We start from the raw sequence: 18581 nt of genomic DNA on the forward strand, positions 1-18581 counted from the left end.
AAAGTCATAATAAAATAAATAAATAAATATAAAAATGCTTGTTCACAGTTTTGTTTAGTTTTTTTTGCATCAAACGTATATTGATAAGCAAGATAATTGTGCAACTAATATAATTACAAAGTTAATAATACATTCACACCAATACATAAAAGGGGTCCCAACCCCTTAAAAAGTACAATTGGCACCAAAAACTTTACTACGCACCAGTACAACACGTTTTGCGGGTCCTGCCCGCTTCCTCGGTTAACAGTCTCACCAAGTGAGTGAAAACAGTATGTGAGTGCCTCTTTGCAGTTCTTTTTTAACATTTTGGCAGCTATAATAGTCAAAAGACGGAGTGAAATTGGCACATGGTGATTCCATTTCATTGCTCATCAAGTTAATTTTAAAAGGCTGCATTATGAAATTGGCTTGTTGACGGAATTCATTTTACCAGCATAAAAAAACATTTTCTGCAGCACATAAACATTTTCATTCATACAGACTTTACTTCATACAGCTACTGAAGGAGGAGGATGGAACTTTCTTTGGCCTCTTAGTTTAACTTGCACAGAGAGAGGCCTACAGTCACAGGCGTGGTGGGAGGAGTCCAGAGAATGCCTATCATTATGTAAGACTGGCTATCAGATGTTTGGGTTCCTGGTTTCTCCTCCTGGAGATAACACAACACCAGCTACTCAGAAAATTCCATATGGCTGCATCATCCACTCTCATGGGGAGATAGCAAAGCTGTGTGAAATGTTTGGCCACAGAAAAGATCATGACCACTGACCAGGTTTCACATTAAAAAGTCTTGAAAGGTCCTAGAGGGCCATATCCTTGTTTAGGGAGGAATGGAGAAATGTGTTTTACTTGATAAAACCACACCTTTTCTGATTCGGTCCCATAAAGCTGTGGCAAAATGTGTGAGGACCTCTGACCTCGATGACTGGAGTTAAACATCTCTGGAGACCCCAGGGATGAGAAATTAAAAAAGATCACTCAAATGGGGACAGGCAGGGCCGGTCTGCTCATGAGGCGGGGTGAAACATTTGCCTCAGGCGGCACATCTGGGGGGGGCAGCACCCACCTGTCCGTGGGTGGGGGGCCGCCTGCCGAGCTGGAGGAGTAGCGAGCAGAAAGGGGGTATTGGGCCTAGCGGCCCCCTTCCTCGCCTGGGTCCCCAGATCTGAGCTCCCCTTCAGCTGTAAATAGTTAAGTACCAGTGTATAGATTAAGAGGTAATGGGAGGGGATCACTCACCTTTCCCGCGTTCCAGCGAGCGCTCCACTGACATCACTTCCTGCAACGCCGCCAACTGTATTGAAAGTGGATGGCGTTGCAGGAAGTGGCGTCAGTGGAGCGCACTTTGGAACGCGGAAAAGGTGAGTGATCCTCGCCCGTTGCCTCTTAATCTATACGCTGGTACTTAACTATCCACAGCTGGAGGGGAGCGCAGATATGGGGACCCAGGCGAGGGAGGGGGGGTCCGACCCACTCTCCCCACCGCTAGGCCCAATACCCCCTTCCTGCCCGCTACCCCTCCAGCTCGGTGGTCCCCCCACCCACACGGGTGGATGGGGGGCGGCGATTTTTTAAAATTTTGCCTCAGGCAGCAAAAAGTCTAGGGCCAGCCCTGGGGACAGGTCCACAAGAAGCTCTCTCTTCACACTTTCCAAAACTAAAATACTTTTCTGGACTTCCTCTTTAACAAGTCCACATTCCGTGTAGACGATCAATGGATCTTCACTTTTTTGTGGTCCTCAGAGAGACCATGGTAAATCCACAACCAACAACTTCCCGGCAACAAATCTGGAAACACGCTTAGAAGAATTGTCAGGTGTATAAAATGATTATGCCAGTCTTCTTGTGTATGCCAGTCATGCCCAGATATACATTTGCCTTCTACACTTCCGCCACAGTTGGATGCACTCGTCACGGGGGTGGAGAGGTCTGGAGGAGAGCGCAGAATCGTCTTGCGTTTGTCATAGCGCCACTCCCGACTTAGTAGGCAGCTCAGGAAGGGTTTGCACATTTGTTCCAGTCTTCTGAGCACAGAGCTGGTTTTCTGCGAGAAAACAAACATTAAACATTTAATATGGAGAATCCCGGGCCGGCGCGGTTCAGCACCGAGGCGCACAGGAGATGACAAACACGAGGGGGCCTACGCCTGGTTCTGCCAAATTAAGCTCTGATGGGTTTAAGCAGCCGGCTTCCTCTATTAGTTAAGTGATTTATAATTCTGTTTGTGTCGGCTTCAAACGCGGCAAACGTTTCATCTCTCATCTTTACCTGTCCATATGTGAGGTGCGGAAGAGAGACCGAGGCCGGATCTGATTCTTCCAGGACCGCCTGAAGCCCAAGGAAGGGGGGGGGGGGGGGGGATCTATAGCCTGCCGATATCAGCCCTGCTAGGAGCAGCAGAGTAAAAAATATTCAACTGACTTGCGATACACTAAAAGCTGGCTTCCCGAGGAAAATTGGGATTACAAAATGTGCATGAAGGCATTTTAACCCTTATTCAATTCACTTTTTCTCTTAAAGAGGAACTGCAGTGAAAATAACATAATGAATAAAATTCCTTATTGTTTACAATATTAATTTATAGATTTAGTCAGTGTTTGCCCATTGTAAAATCGTTCCTCTCCCTGATTTACATTCTGAAAATTATCACATGGTGATGACATCTTTAGTTCTGTTACTGAGAGTTCTACACACAGAGGGAGAGATTGCTTGTTTGGTTGTTGGAAAAAGCTGTTATTTCCCACAATGCAATGATGTTCACAGGCAGCAGACTGTCAGTACCTCGGTCATGACATCACATCGTGGGAGGGGTTTCAAAACAATATCAGCCACACAGACATCATCCTCCCCCCCCCGATGATCTATATGAGAAAAGATAAAGATATCTCATGGGAAAGCGGGTATCTGCTACTGATTAGTGGTTGGATCCAGAGACCTCTTACTTTTAGCGATATATTATAGCATTACAGGACTACTTTGATTGTTAGGATCTCAGCCAGTCAGCCCACCCATGAGCAGCTGCTGCCCAAAGCCATAGCGTATGGATCTCAGCCAATCACGTTTGTTTCCTTATTGACAGCCCTCCCATGAGCAGCTGCTGCCCCAGGCCATAGCCTAGGTAGCCCATGATGAAATTCATCCAAGGTCTGCCTCCAATACCCCTCACTATTACACTACACTACAGATGGTCAATAAGATGCTCATAACCCCAGAGTGCATTCAAATTTAATGCAAATTTTATGTAACTTAAAAAGGAGCCAATTCAGAAAGGAAGTGAATTTGATTAGCAAAGTGTTGGGCTGCATATAATGTGCAATAGTTTGCATGCGAGCCAGAATGCATCTCTTTGGCCATACTTACTCTACTCTATACACTACAGGCTCCCTTTAAAAACCTAACGACTAAGGATCTGGCAGCGCAGAAGAACTTATAGTGGAGAAATACAGCTTCCCAGTAATAGATGTGCCCCCTCAGCCGAACAAATTCTCCCTCCGACAATATTCATTACAGATAGGAGTAATACATAGTTAATGATGCTTCAGTTTAAATGTAATTGCATCCCTCACGTTTCCCCAAGCTGAACGGCGGGCCTGTCATTAACGGAGTGATATAGCACGACGCAGCTCCGCCAGCCCCTGCCTTCCGCCCGCCGCAATGAAAATTAAAGGGACGACAACTCTACAATAAGTTGGATTTTATCACTGTGTGACGCAGAGCCAAGAGCTGGAGATCAGCTGCCGTAGGGGCCGATTATAAAAGCCGCAATTAGCAGCAAACAAGGGAAATTTGGGCCCATGGCGGCAGCCGCCATAAGGCACCCCCAGGCGCTGAAATTTACCTTCTTGCTGCAAATCGCGGCTATTATAATGCAACAAAAAAGGTGCCGAAATTTACCCTGCTTACCAGTAATCTGGCATCCACAGGCACCCAAATTTAAATTCGGTGCCGCAAATTGCAGATTTTAAAATGCAGCAAAAAAAGGTGCCGAAATTTACCCTGCCTGCCGGTAATTTACATTCTTTGCCACAAATTGCAGATTTTAAATTGTGGCAAAGAAGGTGCCGAAATTTGCTCTGCTTGCCGCATATTGCGACTTACCGGTTTTAGGCACCACAGGTAGGGTCTTAAAGTTAGGCACCACCAGGGGGGGTCTTAGGGTAAGGCACCACCGGGAGGGTTCTTAGGGATAGGCACCACCAGGGGAGGTGTTAGGGTCAGGCATCAGTAGAGGGAGGGTTCTGTATGAAGGTAGAGTTAGGTTTAGCCATAGTAAAATATCAGTAAACATTTTAGCTAATTTTAGCGATATTCTACTATCGGCAACCAAATGCGCCCTTTTTTCCAGGCGTCTTTATTACATGTATGCCTGGGTCCCACTGAGGATTGTGCAATCCCTTTATGCAGAGTGTATTCCGGCGTGATTTTTATGGTGATGGGAAGTGCTGTAGGTCGGACATAGGATGATTGATTTATAAAAACAAGTGCAACAAAATTGGCACAAAAAATTGGATGATAACAGAAGATAACTTACGTCTAAGGCTACTTCTGCTGCTCCGGAAGAGGTATGGTAATTCCAAAAATGTAATAAATATATATAAAAAAATAAATAAATAAATAAATAATAATAATAAAAATCTACAAAAAAGAAATGATTTTGAACTTGCAAAAATAATATTGTCCTAAAAAATTATTCAAAAAATATTTAAAAAATCTTTGTAAGGTTGAAGGCTCAGAATCAGCAGAATCGTCATATAAGGCTCAGGAGTACAGCGTCAGCATCATCCACTGCAAAGACAAATAAAGTTATCTTTAGACTTTCATCCAAACTCCGCCTCTTAAGTTTTTCTGATGCTATATAAACACCATACAACACCCAGAGCCAGATCATTCACAAGGCAACTAAGGCAAGTGCCTGGGGCCTGGTGGGTAACGAGGGGTCTGACTCGCAAATTGTCTAACCCGTATTCTCCATATTACCATACCAAGGAAGCCAGGTGGACAGCAAGGGGTGCTGCTTTCTTGCCTAGGGCCCCATGACCTGTAATTAGTTATCAGTGAGGGTAAAGGTATGCATACACACACTATGATAGTCAGTCACCCAGAGATGGAGACTTGATATCTCAGGGGGCGGTGCTAGACCATCGAGGCTTCCAGCGAGCAAGGTAAGAAGGTGAACAATGGGCTTGGTGCATACTCATGCTGGAACCTTGGTAGAGACGGTCTCTACCGGATGCTGTGGCTATGAACAATCCAGAGTGTTTACCGGCCTCTACACTACAGTCTGTCTGCAGAGAAAGTGTTGTTGGAAAACCTGAATTCTTAACCATTTAAAGACAGCTCCATGCCAATCAGCGTGGATGCGGCGGCAGCCCCAGGACTGTTTTGCAGCAGTTCGCGCATCTCCGCTTGGATGATGGAGCGTCATCAGTCTCCCAGCGGCGATCACCTCTGTTTCGCTGTCTAACAACACAGTACAGCGCTGCGAACTAAGGCAGCGCTGTACTGGGGACAGCTGTGGGACACAGCTGTCCCCCTGGGAGGCACTAAAGCTATCCGCTGTGGTAGGCTGAAGCCTATTACAGTCAATTGCTGTAATTGGCTGAAGGGGGGGGAGGGAGAGAATAACATTTAAAAAAAATAGTAATATTTATAAAAAAAAAGAAAAATATTTATTAAAAAATAATGATGATATGGGATGAGAGCCCACCAAAAGAGAGCTCTGTAGGTGGGCAGAAAGGGGGGGGGGGAAATCGCTTGTGTGCTGAGTTGTACGGCCCTGCAGCGAGGCCTTAAAGCTGAAGTGGCCTAATCAGCAAAAAAAATGGCCTGTTCAGTATGGGCTAGGGGTGTGTGTAAGCCCGTGGTCCTTAAAGGGTTCTGAGGCAAGAACGGTAAAAACAAAGTTAAATACCCGTCTTGATGCTTCATCCTCAGGGGAATGATGCTCATTCCGCCGTGTTTTTTTGTTTTTGCTGCCCATGGTCGGGTCCCGACCACACCTCTCGCGCCGTCTGCTTTTTCCCCAACAAACATGGCGGGTGGGAGGATGAGGCTGGAGGAGGACTTAGAGCTGCGCAGCCACACTCGTGGCTCTGCGATCTGCGCAGGCATGGCACTATTGGCGGCCATGTTTATTGGTGACAAAGCAGACAACCCGAGAGGTGGAGTCGGAATCCTACTGAGGGCTGTAAAAACAAACCAAAAAAAATGGAATGAAACGGAGGGCGCGCATCCCCTGAGGATGAAGCATTAAGACAAGTACCGTATTTCACTTTTCTTTAACTATTCTCGCCTCGGACATCCTTTAACCCTTACAAATAGGAGCACAGCCTGGCCATTTGTAGGATTGAGATTTTAAAGCAAACCTGAAGTGAAAATAAACTTATGAGATAATGGGCCGTATGCAATTCACTTTTACACCTGAGTTTTCTCCTAGATTATATTTTTACAACTTGTAAATAAAATGCCTTTTAAACCACCAACAAGCAAACAAATACTCAAAATCATTTGATAGTACTTTTTACACTTCTTTTTGGTACTTTTTTAAAGTGTAACTGTCGGACATAAAATTAAAAATCAATTCTTTATTTTTATCTGGTAAACAAGTAATAAGGCTGCTAACCAGGCAATCCAAAAGTTAAAACCTCTTTTACTTTTCTTGTTTATAAATGAACATTCCACATTTTACCTGTTATTTGGTACACACACAATTTGGTACACACAAAGGAAGTTACAGGGCATGCTGGGTTGTCTTTTTTTTGCTTCTCTACTTCCCCTCAGACTTAACTAATGCAGCCTGATTGGCTGAAGCCTCTTTCCCTCCTGTTTTCCCCTCCCACACCTCTGTTCCTCTCTGATTGGCCAAAATTTTTCAGGCTGAAACAATGCACTTTCTATAGTGAAGGGCGGGCAAATCAGGCAGAGGAGACTAAGGGCGGATATTACATCACGACTGGCTTCAAAATAGCCACAGTAAATATGGAAACTGTCTAGAATAGGATTCTCTACTTTTCCTTTGTAGAATTCACAGGAATCATAACGTGGACAGTGCAATACATATGCTATGTAAGTAGAGCTGAGCAAGTATTTATCTACTTAATATTTCTTTTCGTTTTTCCTGAGATAGTATGGCTGACAGCTCCTCTTTAAATTATAAAGTGCTAAAACAAGTTATTTTAAATCAAAGATGAAAAATTATCTCCTAGGAGAAAACTCAGGAGAAAAAGTGAATTAAATATGGCCCAATAAATTGGATGTGTAGTAGTAAAGAAAACAGTCTTATTGTTTTCCAGTGCAGGAAGAGTTAAAAAAAACAAAAAACCTTCAGTTGTTATCTATGCAAAAGAGCTTCTCTGAGCTAGTTGACCCAACTTGGGTCAAATACAGTCCTGTTTTCTGAATCACTGAAAAAGCCAAGAAACAGTGAGAGGCAGCTTCAGATAAGGCTTTACTGCAGGAAAGTTCAAAGGGTCATTAGTCCTGCATTTTGTAGCTTTAAGTGGTCTTAAAGTGTTTTCCTACTTTTTATTACTCATACAGTTATCATATTTGCTTTTGTGCATAAGTAATATTGTCGGTTTACAAATTACAAATTTCCAAAGTGTAGTTTATCGTACCCTGAAAGCTGGCAATGCATTTTATTCAAACTGATTATATATATATATATATATATATATATATATATATATATATATATATATATATATATATATATATATATATATATATATATATATATATATATATATATATATATATATATATACATACATACATATTCTAATGAGCTTTTTTGAACTGTGCGTGTGCCTGAAGCACAGAGAGTTCCTTTTCACTTGTTAGACTGGTTACACACATTGTAACAACATTGGAATGTAAACAAAGATACTGTTATCTACAGTTTGGATGCGGATTGAAGCTGAATAGCAGGACAAAGTGCTTTTGTTTAACCATTTCAGTGATGTTCTGCTATAATTTTTTTCTGGAATAGCAGCTTTCAAGCTGTGAGGAATCTTTTAGTGCAAAGTAGAAATGCTGGTTTTCAGACCACTTTAAAGTGTGCTAAAGTGTGGTTTTAAAACTGCAGATGTGACAGAATGATGCAATGTTATAAAAAAAAAGCTATTCTTTGCTACTAATGTTCTATTCATTATCCGTACTACACATGCAATTCATTATCTCATAATTTTTTTCACTTCTGGTTTGCTTTAAAGGGAAGGTTCAGGGAGGGTGGGTAAAAAATAAAAATCAATTTCCACTTACCTGGGGCTTCCTCCAGCCCGTGGCAGGCAGGAGGTGCCCTCGCCGCCGCTCCGCAGGCTCCCGGTGGTCTCCGGTGGCCGACCCGACCTGGCCAGGCCGGCTGCCAGGTCGGGCTCTTCTGCGCTCCAAGGCCCGGAACTTCTGCGTCCCACGCCGGCGCGCTGACGTCATCGGACGTCCTCCGGGCTCTACTGCGCAGGAGCAGTAGTTCTGCGCCTGCGCAGTAGAGCCCAGAGGACGTCCGATGACGTCAGCGCGCCGGCGTGGGACGCAGAAGTTCCGGGCCTTGGAGCGCAGAAGAGCCCGACCTGGCAGCCGGCCTGGCCAGGTCGGGTCGGCCACCGGAGACCACCGGAAGCCTGTGGAGCGGCGGCGAGGGCACCTCCTGCCTGCCACGGGCTGGAGGAAGCCCCAGGTAAGTGGAAATTGATTTTTATTTTTTACCCACCCTCCCTGAACCTTCCCTTTAATGCACATTTATCTCATCATGTCACATGCCACTTCACGTCCCCCATAAAGGGCACCTGAATCGAGAGGTCTATGGAGGCTGCCATGTTTATTTCCTTTTAAACAATACCAGTTACCGGTCTGTCCTGCTGATGTCTTCGGCTGTAAATAGTGTCTGAATCACACACCTTAAAGAGACTCTGTAACAAAATTTTCGGCCTTATTTCTTCTATCCTATAAGTTCCTATACCTGTTCAAATGTGGTCTGGCTTACTGCAGTCTTTTCTAGTTACACAGTGGCTGTGTTATCTCTGTTATATAATCTAATCTTCTCTCTTCTGTCGGCTCTGTCGGGCTCAGGCAGGAATGTGCTGTCTGCTGTTATTGGCATAAGCTATACACACCCTCTCCACAGCCTATCACAAGCTGGTAACAGCCATGTCTTTTGTTTGTAAACACTGTCTAAAACTGGCAATTACAAGCCAGGATTGCAGCAGGGAGTGGCAGAAACAGCACAGAGGGGCCCAGGAGAACATAATGAATAGAATGGTATGCTTTTTATTGTAAGAATTTTAGAGTACAGATTCTCTTTAAACAGGGTCTATGGCTAAATAGCATTTGAGGCAAAGTATGGGCAGGGTTGCCAGGCAACTGGTATTGCTTAAAATCAAATAAATATGTCAGTCTCCATATCACTCTTACTTTAAGTGCCCTTTAAGTGCGCAAAACGAATAGACACATAAAACTAAAGTAAAAATGAAATAAAATACTTGGCATCCCCTTTAAGTTATTCCCATTTCTATATCCATTTAAAATGCGTAAATGTTAATGGCGTCACATATAATTAGCGCCTCTCTCTGCAGCTATAGAGAGGCCATAAACTGCTCAGATCATCTCCACAAAAGGCCCATCCATACTCACCTTTGACTCGATAAATTGAAAGTCAAAGAAAAATACAGTTATTAGGACGGGTTTAATTGTAGAGTATGCATCACGCGGACACTAATCATGGTCTCGCGGCGCACTTTAGACTTTGATGTGCTCCGGCCTCTCCTGGCTTCCCAGTGACCCCGCCAGACTATCTACCATTATCTCTGCGATCCGCCATGATACAGACGCGCGCAAAAGATTGATGAAAAGTGTATAATGTGCTGGCGAATTATCACAGTGGGCAGGAGAGTAATAGATGGAATTTCTAGTAAAATTGCCGAGATTTCAAAGCACGGCTGTACTGGGTGAAATAATTTGCTGTTAAAGAAGGGCTCCGTGAAGTATTTTTCATTTAGGCATTCTTTAAAACTTTTAAAGAGTACCTGTATTGCTACTTAAAGTGGATCCGAGATGAACTTTTACTCATTGCATAATTGTGTTCCTTTCCTATTAGGCCCGGTTCACATTAGCGGTTGTTTGCCAAACGGATCGGATGACCTGACCGGATCCGGACCGGATCCGGATCGGAACCGTACGGTTCTGATCCGGATCCGATCCGGATCCGGTCAGGTTGCATCAGGTGGTAATCAGGATGCGATCCGGATCCGTTTGGCAAAGTTAACGTAAAAAAAAAAAAAATTTTGGGGTCTGGGAGGTCAGCAGAAGGGGGACCTGTGGAATCAGGCCCTCTGCTGTTTAGCACTCACCTCCACCTCCGACATGCTGCCAACATCCTGCCAACACCTCCAGCTCGTGCTGCTCCACTCCAAAATGCTTGCCCATGTGTCCCCAGCCAATATCGCCGCAAAAATCCGCATAGGAAGTGGGGTAGAACATCCGGATTTCTCAGCCAGTGTGTTGTGCGGCCTCCGGTTCCCATTTGTTTGTATTGGCCGGATGGTGCAGTCCGGCTCCGCCCCGGATACGGCTGCCGGAGGGGCCGGATGAAAAAATAGCGCATGTTGGAACGGAGGCCGGAGTCCGGATCCGGCCCGGATCCGGTCCGGCTCCGGTTCTGCAGAACGGACCCATGTGAACGGACGCATAGGCTTTAATTGCTATGCCGTGCGTCCGTTCCGTCCGTTCTGCAGGCGGTGCGGCTCCGGCACGGCGATTCCGGAGGGCCACCGCAAGTGTGAACCGGGCCTTATTTATAGGGCATTCCTCAAGCCAAATACTTTTTTTGTTTTAATACTCTAATTCCCTATAAACTAAACAAGCCACACCCACAGGTTTTCAGAGAGCCAAGGCACTTTCAGACAGTAGCAAGGGCTCATGGGAGCTAAGTCTGGGCAGGAGGAGGGGAAGGTATTACTAGCCAGAGATTTCAGAGGCAGAGGGGAGGAGGAGGGGGGGGGGGATTAGGTTTTTTGCTCAAGGTGCAGATAAGCCTGCCTCTGTGTAATGTTTACAAACAACATGGCCGCTGTCATTGTATCACAGGAAGAAATAATCATATTCTATTTAAGCTGTTTGCAGCTAGATTTGCTGTGTAAACTATGTAAACTTTAGATAAGATATATAGATAAGTTACTTGTTATAGTTAGTTTTTCATCTCGGATCCGCTTTAAGCCCCATCTACACGATACAATTTTTTGTGCGATTTGATTCGATTCAATCCAATATGTCCGATTGGGATTCGATTCAATTTGCCGTTGCAGAACAATGGCAAATTGAAACAAATCCCAATCAGACATGTCAGATTGAATCGAATCGATGAATCGAATCGCACAAAAAATTGTATCGTGTAGATGGGGCTTAAAGCGGATCCGAGATGAAAAACTAACCATCTACATGATAAAATTGTGTCATGTAGATGGGGCTTTAAAGGAAAGCTGAAGTGAGAAGGATACGGAGGCCGACACACAGGAGCGCCTCTAGCCATTTTGTCACTCCAGGCAAGAACTACACCCACTTCCTGCTGCTGCAGCTGCATTTTAAAAGCTAGAGGGGGAATGCAGATGGGGGACCCGGGTGAGGGAGGGAGGGTCCGACCCCCCTCCCCGCTGCTGTGCCCAATACCCCCTTCCTGCCCGCTAGGCCGCTACCCCCTCCAGCTCGGAGGCCCTCCTACTCATGGCTGGGTTGCGGCGGTTTTTCACAAGTTTGCCTCAGGCGGCAAAAAAGCTTATAACCGGCCCTGCCATTAGCTTTAATCTTACAACACTGTTCACAGTTACAGAATAAAGAATAAAGTCTGGAAGTTATCAGATAAGGAGGTCAGCAATCCAAAACAATCCAGAGAACAGATTATCATGTACGTACCTCAGCTTCCTGCAGGTAGATCCCTTTTCCGTCTTGACTCAGATTTTTGAAGACCTCTAGAATGAAGGCAAACAGGCATTGGTTAGGGAAATGTGTAGGTTCAGAAGGGAAGAAGCAAGAAGCAGCAGTGAGCAAAGAATCAGAGCAACCAATCAGATTTCAGCGTTCACTGGAGCCCAGTCCAGCAGTATATGATGGCTTCATGCAATAGGTTAGAAAGATTTGTGGGCGAGGTCAGACGGGCGATTTGAAGCAGAGAACACGCCTCCTCTAGCATAATATTAATCTGCTCTGACGCACAAATTGGGTAATGCTAAGAAGGATTTCTCTTTTTTTACTGTAGAAAAATCACTAAAATCAAAACGTGGACAGTGCAATACATATGTTATGTACGTAGAGCAAGTATTTATCTACTTAAAATGTGTGGTTTTTTTTTCTGAGATAGTATGGCTGACAGCTCCTCTTTAAACTACCCTATGTCTGAATGACATGTATGACTGAAATCAGGTCGTGCGTAATTGTACCCACAGATTGAGATCCACACACCCCCTGCAACACTGCACTGCCATGGCACCATTTCACTATACAGCTTCCTGTGTGAGTGCCCCGCCTCCATCCCACCCACATAGTAATCTGGAGTTCAGTGCTAAAACAGCCCGTTGGATCTCAACCTTATAAGCATTAAATTATTAGTCGCATCGGGTATCATTAGAGAGAGTCAATGAGATACTAGTAAATACAGCTTGCAAATGAATGCAAATTGTATGCTGCATGAAGCCGAGCCAATCAAATTGGCACTTTCCCGATGATTCCAACTGCGTCCAATACCAAGCCACCCTTAATTTGTTTTAAATTTGCATATGAGAATTATTAGTGTCTTAGCGGCCATTTCTAGCTATCATTGTTTGGATCAACGGATCTGTTGACTGGACTGGGATCTTGGATTGTGTCTGATCAATTAATTGACTAATGAACTGTTTGATCGTACTGACACACATTCAAAGCTTAACTTACTAAAGCGTCCAAGCATCTCCAGTGATTCGCAATGGATATACATAGGTTCTACTGTAGTGCAGGAATGATGGGAAATGTAGTCGGGCATTTTTTTCCTCCTTGGAGAGTCACATGGTAATACCTGATTGACCCGCCCACCAGCTGAATCCAGAGGAGCTAAGGAAGCAAGCTGTACTGCAGTGGCAAGCACACTCGGCCCCCCAAATATTTGTGCTTTTGTCAGCTTTGCTTCTTTGTGTTGTTGATGGTCATTTGCCATCCTGCTGTTTGTTACAGTTTGCTTTGTTTAGTTTTGGGCAGATTTGGACTTTCATTAAGGCAGGGTTGCTGAGAGGTTAGTTTGTTAGTGGTTTTGTGATAGCAGTTGCATGCAGCTTTCGTGGTTAAATCCCCTTCTCATAAACCGGACCAGAATGATCACTCCAGTATGACCCAGGCCTAGACTATAGTTTTTTACCAATTTAATTATATTTTACAATTTTAAATCCACCTTATTTATTAAACAGATCACTGGCAGCACCCCGCCCCTCAGGTATTGCCATGGACGCCTTAGTAAATTAGACTTTAAGTGTGTGGTGGTCAGGCAATATAAAAGCAATCAGATTGTAGCGTGTGTAGCCAAATTACCATTGCGGCTTTTAATCTCTGCACTCTTATTCAAGAAAGCAATGCAAATTCCAGTGATGGCAGGCAAAGCACAACGAGGCCAGGGACCTAATAGGCGTAGCAAATCGCTCAGAGGGATTTTTAGCGTTTTTGAGAGCAATTTTGCTGATCGCTTTCTGGAGCGTTTTTAGGGAATGCAGCTTTGCGCCCTGCATTCCCTGAATGGAACTGCTCTGAAAAATGCTTCATGCACCACGATTACAATTTCAGAATAACGCCCATAGGCTTAGTGTTTGTTCACACTTGGGCGCTTTTTCAGCGCTTTGCTGATCGCCTGCCGATTAGCAAACCGCTGTTGCTAATGTATCCCTATGGGATTGTTCTCCCTGCAGCGTTTGAAATTTGCATAAATCGCAAACGTGTTGCATGCAGTGCTCTGGGGGTGATTGCAATGTGGCTCTCGCTCTGTTGAACAGGTATCACAACGCAGATCGCAGCAAAATCACGACTGGCGATTCGCGTTTTGCGTTCGTAGTGTGAACTAGCCCTTACAGTAGCAAAGCGCTTTTGGAATTCGCCAGCAATTCCTAGAAAGCATAAAATCACTGTTGTAAGCGCTCTAGTGGGTCTGAGCCATACTAGCCAACCAGCAATCATCTTTTTCACTTACCTGGATACAGCATAATGAAATGTGATTGGTTGGCATGGATATTGGCACCTTGTGCTTGCTCCACTGTTGGACTTTGCATTAGTTTATTGAGCATTTTGAATTGTTCTTGAATTAATAAGGCAAAGATTCCCTCATAAGGAGTAGTGTATCATAACCTCTATCAGCCAATCAGAATTCATGCTCCATTGTTCTTTTTGGTTGTAAACTTAAGGTGCCCATAGATCAGAAGATGTATGGGCAGATCGACCAAGAGTCAGATCTCTCTCTCATCTAATCTGTTTGGAGAGAGATCAGTCGGCTGCCCATACACCGCAGACCGATTCCCGATCGATTTCAGCCTGAAATCTCTCAGGAATTGGCCTTGTGACGCCGCATCCCCCACCTCGAGGCCCCACCCCCCATACACGCGCCCCACGTGGTCACGGACAGGTAAGTATACTGCACTGGGCATCAGGGGGGGATTTTAAATTAGGGGGGACAGCAGCGCGGCAGAGGTTCATTTATGTTCCTCTCTCTTCTCAATATCCCATTGAGCGAGTCGGCCCTACATTTTACAGCATGTCTGACCGATACATGCAACCAATTGCAGCCTGAAATAGGTAGTATCGTCAATCGGGCGTGCCCTTGGCGGCACCAAGTGGTCGATTGCCCACTAAGTCGCCTGATGTATGACCACCTTAAGGCTGGGCATACCCTTATCAGAGCCCATACATTTTCCTTTGCGATCGGCCATTCAATTCGGTCATTTTATCAGATCGGTGCAGTGTGTGGGCCACTAGTAGAATTACTTTCGTCATCATCCACAATGTAGTTGATTGCCCAATAAAGTCGGTTGCTTAATCGCTCGACTAATGCACAGGTACCTTTATAGATTTGGCAAAATGATCAATTTCTCTGTGAAAAGAATCGATTCAGAGATGAATTGATATCTTCCACACGCTGCAAATCAATTTTCAATAGATTCCTATAGGGAATAATTTATACTGCAGCATTGCACTCAATGCAGTGAAAGGCAATTGGGTGTCCATCTGCTGCCACTACTGCCTTGTCCGCAATCAACCTAGATCTTCTGACCTGTCCGGTCAATACTTTTGATCAATTTTTTGTCAAAATCAATCAGACATTTTGGGATAATTAATTCCCAGCAGATTCAAATCTGCCAAGAACCGATAAGTGTATGGGCACCTTAAGTTAAGTGAACTGTTACTGGGTAGCAGTGGTGGTACTATATTAATCTTTGCACTTATTAAGGGAAAGCAACGGCAATACTTTTGGCTTTTGAGTTTACCAGCAACGTCCCTTCCCCATGTCATACCTGTCCCGCTGGCTTGCGGTGACGATGGCACAACGTGGGATAGGGACGGGTGGAGCCACGCTCAGATGGTCGAGGAGCCGGAGGCACGGACATGGTCCGGCGTAGCCTACGAGGCCTTGCTAAAGGGGGGAGGAGCACAGCTTGCGTAAGTAGGCGACATGCAGCTGCCAACAAAAGGGGGCAGCAGTGCTCCCAATTGACTCCTAACCCCCCTCTAACAATAGCCTGCAGGATTCTGCAGACTGTGATTTCCCATCATCCCCGGCGAGGGATGACGTGATTCCAGGCCTCGTCTTCTGATTGCCTTTAATACGGCCATATTGATCTCATACCTGGAACTGAACACTTGCAAAACATTTCATTAGACAAATGGACTTCTGAGGGTCCGGAGTGGTAATTAAACGAGTCAATATTCCTCCCCCGAATACTCAGAGAAAACCACATGCTGCTGCAATGGGTGTGGATGGGAATAGTGGGCTTCTTTCTGAAGGAAATCAGCCGGGGCCTTTTGAGAAATGTTAGAATATACTGTACATACTGCAGGTAGCAGGGCGCAGCACACACCGCAGCTAGATTACTGTCAGCATAGGCACAGCGTAATGCCTGTTACACATGATGCAATTTTCTTTCGTTACAAAATCGAAAAATGATTGGGAATCAGATCGGACCTGTTGGAAATAATCAATTCGACCTTCAATCTGACTGAAAATTGCATTGTGTGTAATAGGCATAGCAGCTTATACTGTACATGCTGGAGGCAGCAGAAATTAACACACTCTGCAGCTAATTTACTATCAGTATAGGCATAGAGTAGCAGCTTATACTATACACACTGGTGGAAGCAGGGATCAGCACACATTGCAACAACTAGTTTCCTATCAGTATCGGCACAAAGTAATAGCTTATACTGTACATACTCTGGGTAGCAGAGATCAGCACACACTGCAGCTAGTTTACTATGAGTACAGGCACAGCGTAACAGCTTACACTATACCAACAGTATAGGCTTACTCTGTACATACTGGGGGGGGGGGGGGGGGGTTATATGTTATGGTAACAGGAAAGGAGGAATCTTTCATCATCTCCCCTGTTCTGTATTACAGAGAAAATAAGGAACTGGTTGCCATAAATTCAAAGTTCTTCCGTATTAAATAAGGCCTGGGGCAGACCTATGGACACCAGCGCAAATAAATCTGAAGCAAATGTGGCACAATAATGAAGAATGCTTGGCATGAGTGACATTTTCACTAGTATAGCAGGCTGCTGAAACAAGCATGCAGCTAATATAGTCTAAAGCAGGCATGGGCAAACTTGGCCCTCCAGCTGTTAAGGAACTACAAGTCCCACAATGCATTGCAGGAGTCTGACAGCCACAGTCATGACTCATAAAGGCAAATGCATTGTGGGACTTGTAGTTCCGTAACAGCTGGAGGGCCGAGTTTGCCCATGCCTGGTCTAAACTGACAATAATGTCATAAACACCTGATCTTCTGCATGCTTGTTTAGGGTCTATGGCTAAAAGTATTAGAGGCAGAGGGTCAGCAAGATGGCAGGGAAACTGGTATTGCTTAAAAGGAAAGAAAATGGCATCCACCATATACATCTTACTAGACTAGACTAGACCTGACGCAAAAATAAACTTATGATATAATGAATTGTATGTGTAGTGTAGCGAAGAAATAGAACATTAGTAGCAAATAAAATAGTTTCATATTCTTTGCAGCACAGGAAAAGTTAGAAAATTCAGTTCTCTATGCAAAAGAGTTTATCTGACCTCTTCAACCCACTTTGGTGACAAGACAGTCTAGTTTTATAAAGCACTTACACATCACAGAAACAGTGAGATACGAGTTTAGATAAAGTTTTACTGCAGGGCAGTGCAAAGGGTCATTAGCTCTGCTTTATAGTGTAAAATACAGAGTGCAAATATGACAGAATGATGCAATGTTTTTTTTTTTTGTTTTTTTTTTACAAAAACTATATAACTGAAAATAAAAATATGAGACTCTTTTCATTGCTACTAATGTTCTATTAATTATCTGTACTACACAACCAATTCATTATATCCTAATATTTGTTTCGCTTCAGTGTAACTTTAAACACATAGATGGATCATTACAATAAAAATGTATAATAATAATAATAATAAAAATGGCAAAGAAGACGATCCAAATGGATTTTTCTGTAGTACATAGTGTTAGTAAAAAGGACCTTAAAGGGATCCAAAAAAAAATCAGTTTTACTCACCTGGGGCTTCTATCAGCCCCCTGCAGCTGTCCCGTGTTCTCGTAGTCCTGATCGGATCCTCCTGTCCCCCACCGCCAGGTGCTTTCATTTACGGCCGACAAGGTTACTGCTCCTGCGCTGGCCTGACCATGTGTCTCCTTCTATGCGTTCCCATCCGTAATAGCACCCTGCACAGGACGCTATTGCGGACGGGAACGCATAGAAGGCTACGCGTGGACAGGCATGTCGGCAAAGTGAAAGTAGCTCCCGGCGGGTGACAGGAGGATCCGCGAGTGTACGGGACAGCTGCAGGGGGCCGGTAGAAGCCCCAGGTGAGTAAAACGGATTTTTTGGGGGTAAGATTAAGTGTCTCTTTAAAGGATCACTATTGCAAAAATCGCTCAATTTTTCATACATTTAATAACATAGATATAAGAAGTATGTTTCTTCCAGAGTACAATGAGCCATAAATTACTTTTTTCCTATGTTGCTGTCACTTACAGTAGGTAGTAAAAAGTCTGACATAACCAACAGGTTTCGGACTAGTTCATCTCCTTATAGAGGTTTATTTATTTTTAAAAGCACTTAGTGAATGACAGTTGCACCATCCAGCTGCCAAAAAAAGTGTGCGGTGAGCAGGGAGGCTGGCCAGCATCTTTATATAAATGCTTTTCAGGGAATGCCTCTATAAAAAATAAGGGCCATGCTGAGAATCCCCCATGAAGAGATGGACTAGTCAAAACCTATCATTCTGTCAGATTTCTATTACCTACAGTAAGCAACAGGAACGTAGGAGAAAAGTTATTCATGCCTCATTTTACTCTGGAAGAAACCTTCTTGTTA

At 44.3% G+C, this 18581-nt stretch overlaps 1 protein-coding gene across 1 annotated transcript in view; it reads right to left on the reverse strand.

Annotated features, from left to right (window-relative positions):
- Positions 1-1327: 1327 nt before the first annotated feature.
- Positions 1328-18581, reverse strand: part of CAPN14 (calpain 14) — an 86559-nt gene continuing 69305 nt past the window's right edge. The window contains exons 21-23 of the mRNA XM_068232791.1: positions 11908-11963; positions 4535-4788; positions 1328-2047 (exon numbers count right to left, since the gene is read on the reverse strand). Of these exons, the coding sequence (XP_068088892.1) occupies positions 4762-4788; positions 11908-11963 (83 nt within the window). The 3' untranslated portion in view covers positions 1328-2047; positions 4535-4761. The remainder of the gene's footprint in view (positions 2048-4534; positions 4789-11907; positions 11964-18581) is intronic.

Source organism: Hyperolius riggenbachi, chromosome 4 (genome assembly GCF_040937935.1).
Source record: "Hyperolius riggenbachi isolate aHypRig1 chromosome 4, aHypRig1.pri, whole genome shotgun sequence".
Taxonomy (NCBI): Eukaryota; Metazoa; Chordata; class Amphibia; order Anura; family Hyperoliidae; genus Hyperolius; species Hyperolius riggenbachi.